Genomic DNA, 12,869 nt, shown 5'->3' on the forward strand with positions numbered 1-12,869 from the left:
CTTTATCCTATGAGCTACCTCCCTACCCTTTCACCAAGTGTTCCTAAGTGTGGCTGTTTTGAAGATGGCATGCCAAAGGCCCAGAAGAACTTCAGGTCCCAATTAGTAAGCATCAGGAGTCAGAGGCTCCTTCATGACTTGATCTCAGTTTACTGTGGGAAGCCGGGATACCTGGAACCCACAGTGGTGTCTATTCTGTTCACCCCAAAGCCAGGTGTATCTTCCAAAACTGAAATCTTGGGCTGGGGAAACGGGCTGGTTAGTAAAGTGTCTAAGATCCAACCCGAATCCAAGCCCCAGAGCCCACATAAAATACGTGGGGCACAGTAGTGCATGCTTATTACCCTAACGCTGGGGAGGCAGAGACAGGCAGAACTCTCCTGTTCACTGTCCAGCTAGCCTGGCCTGTTTGGTGAGCTCAAGGCCAGTGAGAAACCCTATCTAAAAAAAAAAAAAAACACCAACACAAACAAAAAAAACCCAAAGGTGTGGTCTGGAGAGAGAGCTCAGCAGTTGAAAAGTCCCTCTTGCTTTTGTAGGACCTGGGTCAAATCCTAGTACTCACATTGTGGGCTCATGTGACTCGTCTGACCTCAGGGTCCTACATGCACATGGTGCACATACAAGTACTCAGGCACACATACATACATGTAAAATAAATACATAAAAAAACCCCTACAAGGTGGATAGTACCTGAGGAATGATATCCAACATTGACCTCTGGCTTCGACATGGATGCACATACATGTGCACACACATACACACACACATACACACACACACTCATGTACACATACACAAATAAATAAATAATCCTCAGGGTCCAACCACCAATGCCACAGGGTCTGAACCCTGCCCCAAACTGTGACCAACCACACCTCATTTCCTTATCAAATGTCATATTATAACATCAAATATAGGTAGATTGGATTCAATTCTCTCCGGAATATGTCCCCTGAATCTGGTTCCTTATGGCCCAAATGCCAGATGGTTCTACACTCAAGTCATCTCACAGGTCTTTCAAACCCCTAAGTCCTTCCTGAGCTGGTGGGCCGTTGTCCTCATCTGAGGAAGGGTATGAGGAGAGCAGGTCTGGGACCTGGTTCCTTGAGCAGCAGGGACTGGTAGGGACTTTGACAACTGTGGCCTCTGTTACCCTGTCTGAAGGCCATCCTTTGAGCAAGGCAGGGCCTTACCTGTCTACTCGTAGCCGCCGGCTTGATGCCCAGCACAAGAAAAGTCCCCTATACACAGGAGATTTTAAAGTTTTACTTCTTGGGGTTCTGGGAATAGAACCCCAAGCCTTGCGCTCATCAGATAAAATGCTCCCACTAAACTCCAGTGAATATGTTTTTTCTCCTTGTAATTGCAAAATGGGTATTTTAAACAAAATCAAGAAATGAATTCATAGCAACCAACCACAATTTACAATTCATTAACTCTTTTTCCATAGCTGCTCTTCGACAACCCTGCCTGGTTATTGCGTACAGCTTAGGCAGGGTCTCATGCATCCTAGGCTGACAACAACCTCTCCTCTCCATGTCTGTGGATGCCTTTGAATCCCTGACCCGTCTGCCTCTAAGTCCCAAGTGCTGAGATTACAGGCATATGACGCCATGCCCAGCACAGACCTTTCTCCTTTACAGCCAATACACAGATACATTTGAAACGCAAAGACACATGTAAAGGTTTTGTAATTATAAAGTATATATGTCTGCATAAACACCCAGAAAACCTTACAGCTAGGCTAACCTAAGCTAATGTTTCTGTGGAATTATCATTAAGTGAATTATTTCAACAAATAATAATAGTTACTAAAACTTCAGATACTACAGTACAACTCACATCTGGCTCTACATGGTGCTGGGGAAGCACTGAGCTAGATCCCTAACCTATTGGCTAACGTTCTGTTGTACCATTGAAAAGAAAACATGACCAACAGAGCATACCAGGATAGCCAGGGCTACATGGAGAAGCTCTGTCTTGAAAAACAAACAAACAAAACCCAAAAAACAAAGAAAGAAAGAAAGAAAGAAAGAAAGAAAGAAAGAAAGAAAGAAAGAAAGAAAGAAAGAAAGAAAGAAAGAAAGAAAAGAAAAGAAAAGAATGCATAAAAGACTCTGATCCCATGTCCAGTGCCAGGGGAAACAAAGCCATAAGCCACGTGAATGTTTACGAATCTGCTGGGAAAATTACCTTCGTTTCCCGGAGAAGAAACTGCAGGTCACGCCCACTGAGGATGCCGTGATTTTTCACGTAACTGGGAATGTTCTTTGTGCTGGAGCCATAAACAGTGGCATGCACTTCCATGTACGTGTGAATGATATCCAAGTAGATTTTCTTATTCTAGAGAGGGGACATTAGCAGAAAGTGTCATTAGTGAGACAACCTGCTTGGTGGGTCAGAACCTCTAGTGAGAGCTACAGGGCACAGAGACAGGAGAGGTCAATGCTGAAATCTTAGACGTGTGGCACGCCAATACTGACATTTATTTTAAAAGCAATCTGGCCTAGGGATGGAGACACGGCTCAGTAGGTAAGTATGGTGGCCTGCCTGCAATCACGTTGCCAGGGAGGCAGGGACAAAGGATCCCTAGGATAAGCTGGCTAGCTGGACTAGCCGAATCAATGATCTCCGGGTTCAAGTGAGAGACTCTGTCTCAATACCTAAGGTGAAGAATGATCAAGAAGATATTGATGTCAACCTTTGGCTTTCATATGTACCCCCCCACACACATGCATGTATGTACAGGTATAAATAAGTGTGCCTGCATACATGCAAACCCATATACATGCACACATCCTGCTGCAGAGACACATGTACACATGAAAATAGGAATCTGTCTGGATGATCTTGAAGGCAGACACAGTCATAACTGCCACAGTACAAGTCTGCAATCAGAACCATGTTGAGTGTGTGTGTACATACACACACACATACACACACATATAATTAATACATGAATATTACAGAATGCCAACAACATGGCCAAGTGTTTGGAAGTATCCTCCTTATTTTGGGAATTACTAGGGACCCAGTGTATTGCTTTTGGCTCACTTTGTCTTTTGGGAAGGAAGTTTGCGTGTGGTGGGGCAGGGATGAAGACTTGGAGAAGGCAGCCAGTTGGACTGGAGTATTTATCCAGAGTTGTTAAGCTGTCTCTAGGGAATACAAACATCCCCTGCTTGCCAGTATTTCTTGTGATGATTAACTCATGCTCAGAACCGCAGCCCACTTCTTTCTGATGCTGGGCAAGAGGGGTTTCTCACAGTGTGTACTGATGGACCCAGCAGCTGGAGAGCTGAGAGTACCCAGGCGAGCCCGGGGACAGAGAGGTTAGGTGGGAACTGTGAGGTGCGGTGAAGCCACGGAGAGCACTCACACTTTTTTATTAGAAGCAAAACCGGAGGTCCCGCATCTGTGGGCACAGGTTTCCGGTTCCAAAACTGAAACCACCTGTGCCCAGGAAGCAGGCTCACTTTCACTTCATGTTCATGGGTGAGCCATACAAGCAAATTCTGTACGGCATGCCCCGCCCTCCTCCTTTTTAATTTAAAGGATCCAAGCTCTGTAATGGTTTCCAGGTGTGTCAAAGTAGGACATGCATTTTTCCTATTCTGAATGTCCCCCGCAACCCCTGCACCCACACACATATTGGGCAAATCTAATAATAGCCAGTTTGTGACCAAAGACTGTTAAGGAACTGGGAGTACGTGTGTGTGTGTGTGTGTGTGTGTGTGTGTGTGTGTGTGTGTGTGTTGGTGGGTGGCCCTCGCAGCCCAGAGTGCAGAGAAATGGACTTGAACCTGAATGAAGCCGGTCTAAGTCTCTGTGTGTGCCATTCTTCTACAGTGACTACTACACAGCACTCTGGACTTTGGAGGAAACCTTCCAGAGCTACCAGAAGTATCCAAGTTAAAATGACCTATTTTGTGCATCAGAGTAGCAGCCAATAATAAGCAGCCTTCTGACTGCAGGCTGGCCCATGAATAAAGCAAATAAATGCCTGAATCGCAGGCTCAGTCCTGCGCCATGCATGTTTGGTGTGGTAGCAAGCTGCTGAGCTTATTTACGGTTTCGGAGATGTGGTCGCTTGACCAAGCAAGAGGGGGACAGCTTATAAGCCCTGACTTCTTACTTCAAGCCTGAGCCCTGTTTAGGATCCTCTACCTCCTGTAAGTTAATCAGTAGGGTTCTAGGATATGGGTGCCTGTACTAGGCATCTGGCAAATCCTGTGCCCACTGTCTCCTCAGAACCCCGCTCCACCCCCATTCCCTGGGAAGCAGGCAGAGAGCTCTGTAACACCACTGACTTCCTACTGGCCAGCCCAGTGGAGACCCAGTCCCAGGGCAGCTAGCAGCCCCAAAGAGCCTGCGAGACCCTCTCCAACATTCAGACTGTTGAAACACAGAGGGCTAAGGGTCAAAGGTCACTCAGTGTTGGAGTCAGCACAAACAAGAAGGTAGGAAAGGAAGCGGGGTAGGTGGGCAGACAGGAGGCAATGGGAGGGGCCCAGGGCACCATCTCTACCAGAATGAGGGGGTAAGACTGACACAGAGAGAGACGGAGGATGAGGAGGAGGAGGAAGGGGAAGGGAGGGGAGAGAGGAGAGAGGGAAGAAAGAGGAGCAAAGAGGAAGAAAAGGCCAAGAAAGAGGAAGGAGAGGAGGAGAGGGAGGAGGAGGAGAGGGAGGGAGGAGAGGGAGGAGGAAGGAAGAGGGAGGAGGAGGAGTGTGAGAAGAAGTGGCGAGCCGGGCTTGGGGATTGTATCTTAGTATTAGAATGTGCACCTAGCGTGAATGAAGCCCCATGCGTCTCTAGCCTTGCCATCCTGGGCTACATGAGACACTACCAAAGAAAGAAAAAAAGCAAAGCAACCAGTACCCAAGCTTTAGCCGGGGCCACCCGACATCCCTGAGTCTCTAGATACCCACGGCAGCAATGGCGCTGGCCACCCTGACCCTTCCGGGTCCACCCCACATTTTCACTTGGGGCAGATTCCACTGATCATGCAAAAGAGGCTCTCAGGACAGCCTGCTGGCTTTGAAGTGGGGCCTGGAAGTGGAGGATGCAGGCATCTGTCCCTAATGCAAGAAGAGGCTTTCCTGCTAGCAGCCAGCTGTGGAGTGGGGAGGCCCCAGCCCGGGCAGCGGCAAGCCGCAGCGGCAAAAGGCCCATGTGGTTCCACTTGAGTCTAAACCCCTTCACTGCAGACAGAGTCAAGATTAGGATCCCAGACAAAGGCCTGGGAAAGGACGGGTCTACAGGTCACACATGTGCTGCGATCAAATCCGGGGAAGGCAAGGGCTCTTTGAAGTCGTCCAAGCAGGAAGACATGGGCAAGGAGGAAGACTGTGGCAAGGCTCAGCAAGTCTGTGAGGGCACTTGGGTGTGGGGAAGTCTGAGAAGAGAGTCCCTTCAGAAAGGATTTAAACAGTCAACTGAGAAGATGCCGGCAGGAGATCAGAGGGGGAATGTTTCAAGCAGAACCAAGCTTTGAATTTGACAGATAACGCTACCTCTCTCGGCTACAATTTTAGCCGCACGTAAACATCTTGCCATCATTTAGGATGTCAGCTGTGATTTAGTGTGTCCATCTACCAACAGTTCCTGCTTTGGAAAGCCACATGTTAATGACATCTAATGGTGGCCCTTTGGAAGCCACGAGGATCACGGAAATGGAGATCTCATCATAGCTAGTCTTGTGGCAGTTTCGTAGAAATCTGGGAGACGGAGCCACATTTCTGTTCCAAATGGAGCCGCACCAGAGACTCTCAGACATCTCCCTGCTGAGACTGAAGATCTGACGTCACACAACCTGAGCAAAGAGGAGCTGAGTCTGGCTCATAGATGGAGGGAGGGCATGTAGTCTGTCACGGTGGGGAAGGTGTGATGGCACAGGAGTAGGAGGTGTTGGTCACACTGGCTCCAGCCAGTCAGGAATCAGAGAGAACGGCAATGGGGCCAGGCCGGAAATCCTCAGGGCTCACAGTGACCCACTTCCTCCAGTGAGGCTCCACCCGCTAAAGGTTCCATACATTTCCCAGAATGCCACCAACTGGGGACCAAGTGAGCCTATGGGGGCCGAGGGGGGGGGAATCTCAACTCAAACCACAATAGCTCCTCAAATGAAAGCCCATTCAATGCTACAGGAGCCTAAGAAGTATTTCTGGTTCAAATTCCAGGCCTGAACCTGGAGTAGCCCCTAGCCACACTGTGGCTTCTTCAAACTCAGCAGGCTGAAGAAGAGGATGAGTCAGTCACCTTGCTCTACCAGGTTCCCTCCTCTACTACTGACCTCAGTGACCAGCACCAGTCTCCTAGGAATCTCAACCAGGTTCCTATTTATTGTCGGTACACCCCTGTAACCCTGAGTTAGCCAGCACACATGCCAGATTCCTCCCTAGTCAGCAGCGGGATGCTCGAGGGAGATGGGGCAGATGCCTGAGCCCACCCCCAGTCCCTGCTTTAAAACTCTGACCCTTGCTCAACTGAAGAGTGCTGGAATTAATACAACCAGTAGTGTGTGTATGTGTGTGTGTGTGTGTGTGTGTGTGTGCGCGCAAATATGGTGCCGCCCACCTTGACTTTTGAGGCAGGGTCTCTCACTGGCCTGGGGCTTACTGACTGAGCTAGCCTGGCTGGCTGACGATCCTCAGAAGCCTTCCTATTTCCACCTCCCCTGTCCTGGAATGACAATCATACACCACTGTATCCAATTTTTAACGTGGGCTCTGGGAATCAGAATCAGAGCCTCCTGCTTGTGTGGCCGAGCACATCACTGATGGAGCCATTACAATGAGCATCTTAGCATACCTCCCTGTGGCTCAGAAGGTCTGAAATGTCAAGGAAGGACTAACGTCAAACTTCACTACAAAATAACTACTATGCCTCGATGCTTCATTTGAAAAAAAAAAAAAATAACCAGGAGAAGCAATGTTAAGCATATGGATAGTGTTTATACATGTGGGTGTTTGTAGTTCAAGTCCATAAGTTTGCACAAGGATGATCTAAATTAACTTCCAGATGCTGGGTACTAAGGAGTGATGGTTTGCAGGGGTAGGCACAGCCTGACTAAGAGCTGTAATATATAGTCGCTACATTAAAACACCACCAGATCTCTGTAAATCTGGGTAGCATTTGGAGGTCGGCTATGATTTAATAGGTCTACCAATAGTTCTCGCTTTGGAAACTCACATGTTAACGGTATCTGGAGGTGGAGGACCTTTGGGAAGTAATTAGGATTAGATGCAGTCTGAGGGGGTGGGGGTGACCCTCATGATGGAATAATGGCTTTATAAAAAGAGGCAGAAAAACCTGACCCAGCACACTTGTTCTGTTCGCCGGCATGAGGCCCCTCACCTTGCCATGATGCAGCTAGAGGCCCTTACCAGCTCCTGAGCAGATGATAACCATGTGACTGGACTTTCTAGCCTCAAACATTTGGTTAAAACAACAAAACATGGGCTAAGGCAATACTTTTCTCGTGTGTGTGTGTGTGTGTGTGTGTGTGTGTGTGTGTGTGTGTGTGAGAGAGAGAGAGAGAGAGAGAGAGAGAGAGAGAGAGAGAGAGAAAGAGAGATGAAGGCTGACTGAAGATGCCCAAAGGCCAAGAAAACCTATTCCTAAAAGTCCTATCACCTGCTGACTGGAGGTGCAGTAGGAAAGATGTGCACCAAGTATGTACCAGAACATCCTCCATCCCTGTCTCACAGACACCATTGGACCAGAGCATCCTCCATCCCTGTCTCACAGACACCATGGGACCACAGCATCCTCCATCCCTGTCTCACAGACACCATGGGACCACAGCATCCTCCATCCCTGTCTCACAGACACCATAGGACCAAAGCATCTTCCATCCCTGTCTCACAGATACCATGGGACCAGAGCATCCTCCATCCCTGTCTCACAGACACCATGGGACCAGAGCATCCTCCATCCCTGTCTCACAGACACCATGGGACCAGAGCATCCTCCATTCCTGTCTCACAGACACCATGGGGATGCTTCCATGAGGACTCAAATGAGCAACCTACAGCCTTCCCAATGCTTCCAGGTCTCTAGCTTAGTTTAAAAATTCTCATTAAAAATAACTGATCTAACTGATTAAAATGAAAATCTATCAAACCTCATCTGGAGGCGTGGGGGCATGACGCAGAGGAACAGGGAGCAGGGGAGCGAAGGAGTGGACCGTTGTCAGAGCTCCCTGTCTATTTCTGGCTCTAGCCTGAGGCATAATAGGGAGTAAGATATTAAGAGCTCTGGGAAGTCAATTCAATCTAAACAACACTGAGCTCTTCAGGGCCGGGTGAGAGGTGAAACCGAGACCTGGAGGGTCAGGAGTTCTTCAGTCAGCTTCTCTTGTGGCTCAGGAATAATTATGGTGCAGGAAGTGGTGCCGTGGGACAATGCTTTTGTATACTGGTTTAATAAAACGCTGATTGGCCAGTAGCCAGGCAGGAAGTATAGGCGGGATAAGGAGACAAGGGGAATTCTGGGAAGAAAAAGGCTGAGTCAGGAGATGCCAGCCCTCCGTCCAGGGAGCAGCATGTAATGGCACACAGGTAAAGCCACGAAAAATGTGGTGACACTATAGATTAACAGAAATGGGCTGAGTTTAAGTGTAAGAGCTAGTTAGTAGTAAGCCTGAGCTAATGGCTGAACAGTATTAATTAATATAAGCCTCTGTGTATTTATTTGGGTTCGAGCGGCTGCAGACCAGGTGGGACACAGGAAAACTTCCAGTTACAAAGTGGCATCACTTTCTTTGGCAAATGGTGGTGTTCAGCTGGAGTGGGTGCTGGACACCTCTTTATGTAAGAACACCTCTATTCTCTGCTGCAGTCATGATCGGCCCCTTTTGACACTTCTCATCTATATGGCACTTCGTGATCTGCCATTTAAAGATTGTGGGCTAGGAAGATGGCTCCGTGGGTAAGAATGCTTGCTGTACAAGCGTGAGGACCTGATTTCAAACATCCAGCACCCATGTAAAGTCCCAGATGCAACTATGCATAGCCTGTAATTCCAGCACTGGAGGTCAGGGAGCAGAGACAGGAGGATGGCTGGGGCTTGCTGGCTGCGAGTCCAGCCCCAGGCTCTGTAAGAGACCTTGTCTCAAGGGAATAAGCTAGAAAATGGTAGAGCAGGATACATGATGTCCTATTTTCCTCCACATACACATAGTTGTGTGCACCTTTACATACACATGCAACAACAACAACAACAGCACACACACACACACACACACACACACACACACACACAATCATGCACATAGAGTACTCAAAATTGATTGATCCAGTGGTGGGCACCTGGCAAGTGTCTGCCAGAAGAACTCTGTCCTAGAAGTACTTGATGAGTGTGGAGAGCCAACACTTTGCACAGTGGGAGAAATGAGCCACAGAACCAGGCCGTATAGACCCTACCCAGGGGGCCAGGCTGCAGGAAGAAAAACGAATCTATAGGCAATGAGGTAGCTCATCTGTCATTGCTCTGACAAAATATCTGACCAGTGCAACTTAGAGGAGAAAGGGTTTACTTTGGCTTTGTTCAAGAAAGGATACAGTCCATTGTGATGGGGAACACATGGGGGGGAGGGAGCTGGGCAGGAGCCTGAGGCAGCGGGTCACATGGCCACCTCAGTCAAGCAGAGGACAGGAAGTGAGGCTGCGTTACAACACATAACAGCCCATCCCCTCTAACCCCTCTAACTTTCTCCAGGGAGGTTCGCCTCCTAAAAGTTCCTGTCTCAACACACAAGGTGGGGTGTGGGGGATGGAGAGACCGCACAGCTGTTAAGAGCACTTGCTGCTCCACCGTGTGGACCGGAGTTTGGATCTCAGCAACCCAGCCAGGCAGCCACAAATGCCTGTGACTCCTGCTCCTAGTGATCTGATGCCTTCTGGTTCCTGCAGGAGCCCACATGCGCATGTGCCCATACTTACACATTGACACAAAAATACACACACATATACATACATATACACACACACACACACGTACACACATACACACACATACATACACAATTTAAAACATCAAAAACAAGGCGGAAGGAGCCCAAAGAACAACAGCGAAGTTGACCGTTGCCTTTGTACCTGCAACGTGAATCCCACCCTCCACGACCCCATGAAAACACATACACTCTCACTCCCTCTCTCTCTCTCTCTCTCTCTCTCTCTCTCTCTCTCTCTCTCTCTCTCTCTCTCGCTGACAGGTGCTTTGGAACAGGTAATATGTCCTCAGTTTATATCCTGTTAGACACCTACTAGAACCATGACATTGATAGGAAGGTACCTTAAAATGTAGCACCAATGACAGCCCTGAAGGTATAAAGGAACAAGCCAGGAATGGGAATTCTTGCACGACAAATGCTTACACTGCCCTGCCTGACCCAATGCCCACATCCCTACTGATCCAGGCGGAGCCAACTAGTTAGCATGCTCCCCTGGTTTCCAACACTATGTCTCAGGGATTTCTGCATCTAACAAATGCCTCTTCAAGGGCCCCGGGGAGCTGCCAGCCAGTCTGCAAAAACAAGAAACCCTTTGCCATGACCCCCCTTTCAGCTGAGAGGAGGGCAGGAGGTCGTCATATTGGAAAGCTGGCTTCCTTCTCCCCAGAGCAGAGGCCATCACTCGCTGTATCATGGTGTCCCTTATTCTACTCAGACACAGTGCTACGGTGGCAAAGCCCACCAGCTACATGACTGTGCTCAGGGAGGGGCTGGAAGGCTGGAAGCAGACCACTGTGATGCTCACAGGTGTCAACAGGTCCTTCACATGCTGCCTGCAATCGGCTCCACCTGTGTGGTAAAAACTGAAACAGACTGCAAGTGCCAAGAGAGAGCTATCACAAAGGAAAGTTAAGAGGATGCTGGGCAATATTCAAGTTGTGTGTGCGCATGTGCGTGCGCTGTAGTTGTGTGTGCGTGTAGTTGGGAGGCAGATGTTGGCCCCAGATGTTTTTCCCAGTCTCCATCCTCCTTGTTTCTTGAGGCAAGGTCTTTGGCTGAACCTGGAGCTCACTGATGGGCTAGGATGTCTAGCCAGTGAGTTCCAAGGGATCCTCCTGTCGCTGTCCAGCCCTCGGCACTGGTGCTACAGACAAGTGTCACCACACTGGGTTGTCCCCGCAGGAGTGCTGGACATCGGAGCTCAGGTCACACACGCGCTTGGCAAGCGTTCTGTGAACTGAGCCATCTCCCCAGCCTCGTGAAGTGGCATGCTTTGGTAAACTCCCCAGAGTGCTAGTGGATGGCTGATGGAGTGATGACTTCAGGACTCTGTCCCCGAAGCTGAGGGCTTTGGCGGAGGTTGGCTGTTGTTTCCTCACACAGGAGAACTGCACTGCACAGGGCTATCTGGGGACCATCTCCTGGGAACCTCGCAGTGTGAGGTGGTCAAGGTGACGACAGTCATAGGTGTCATAGTCAAGACCGGGCGTCTGCTAGCCGGTAAGTGCAGACCCCAGAGACCAGTAGCAAATAAGATCCAGGTGAGTTCCTCAGATGAGCAGCCAGGCCTCCTCTAGAGGCATAAGAGGTAAGTGCCCCTGGTATGAACGGCTGCTGGCTGTCACCTACCCGAGACAGAAAGGAAGATGTCTATGGAGGGATCAGTTCCCAGTTCCACCCAGTCAGGTAGGGGTCTCCAGGGAACCACTTGAAGAGCCTCATTGCCTCCAGGAATTTCTGTCACACACCGATGACTGCCAGACACACATGTACAGACCTGCAGTCAGATACTGTGCTCCCAAGACTGGGCTTCTCTTAGGGGATAGGTGGACTGCACAGGAAGGTGCCTATTAGGGGACCACTGGGCCGAGTGCTGCCCACAGGGGTGACAGGGACAGCAGGCAGATGGAAAGTCAGGAGTCAAGAAGAAATCAAACCACTAACCTGAAAAAGCCAAATGGTGACACAGGACAGGTGAGTGGTATACAGGTTTGGGGAGGCGGAGGGTTGGCAAGAGCCCCTGATAATCTCTCTAGAGAAACCTGGCATCCATCACCCGCAGAGCCCAGGAGGTAAGGCATTAGGCAGTATCTGTTCTCTTGCGGCGGCTCTTTCCCAGTCCTGATCTAGACTTTTCTCCACCTTGTCCTGGAAGTTTGTGTGGGGGTGGGGAGAGCGGGAAGAGGGTGGGGAAGGGTAAGGAGGCTGCAGAAGGTGAGCCTTCTCTTGGGGGAAGCAGGACTTGGCAGCCAAGGAGAGAAGCTTAAGTTCAAAGGCTCTTCAGAGTTTCCATTATCAAGCTAGAGTGGGTACTTTAATTACTGCAGTGGGATTGTTCTTGGAACGCAGAGTAATAGAAGGCTAACCTTTTTTACTGTTTAAGAGGGGAAGGGTATGTCCCAAACGGAATCCAAAGGGCAACAGCGACTACCAAGTGTGTGTGTGTGTGTGGGGGGGGGCTCAGACAGTTGGTTTTTCCTGTAGCCTGTGAAATCCCACTCCTTCAACTTAATTCTACAAGGTGCTTGTAGGTAGAAGGTGGATGATCGAGGTACATCTTGGCTCACACAGGTTCATTTCTAAGAGGTTTAGAAAAACAGCACCCTCGTGTGACTTGGTGGATATTGGCTTGCGGGACAGGGACTGAAGCTGATGGGCAGAAACTGTACGTAGCGGACAGTGTCGTTTCAGTGATGGGCTGGGGGAAGAGCCACAGCCTGCTACTCCCTCAAGTTTGGTAGTGGCAAGGCCATGGAAACTAAGAGTTTACGTTCACGTCACACATCACTTTAGCTTGAGGCTTAGCCATTATAGGGAAGAAGCTTCATGGCTGCTGACACCATGCAGACCCCCTGTCCCACCAGTTTCCCATCTCTGGGTGGTAACGTTACAACTGCCCTCTCCCTCC

At 49.4% G+C, this 12,869-nt stretch overlaps 1 protein-coding gene across 1 annotated transcript in view; it reads right to left on the reverse strand.

Annotated features, from left to right (window-relative positions):
• Window positions 1–12,869, reverse strand: part of Mgat5 (alpha-1,6-mannosylglycoprotein 6-beta-N-acetylglucosaminyltransferase) — a 265,798-nt gene that overhangs the window by 35,961 nt on the left and 216,968 nt on the right. The window contains exon 13 of the mRNA XM_059280607.1: window positions 2,197–2,346. Within this exon, the coding sequence (XP_059136590.1) occupies window positions 2,197–2,346 (150 nt within the window). The remainder of the gene's footprint in view (window positions 1–2,196; window positions 2,347–12,869) is intronic.

The sequence above is a fragment of the Peromyscus eremicus genome, chromosome 15 (genome assembly GCF_949786415.1).
Source record: "Peromyscus eremicus chromosome 15, PerEre_H2_v1, whole genome shotgun sequence".
NCBI classification, from domain to species: Eukaryota; Metazoa; Chordata; class Mammalia; order Rodentia; family Cricetidae; genus Peromyscus; species Peromyscus eremicus.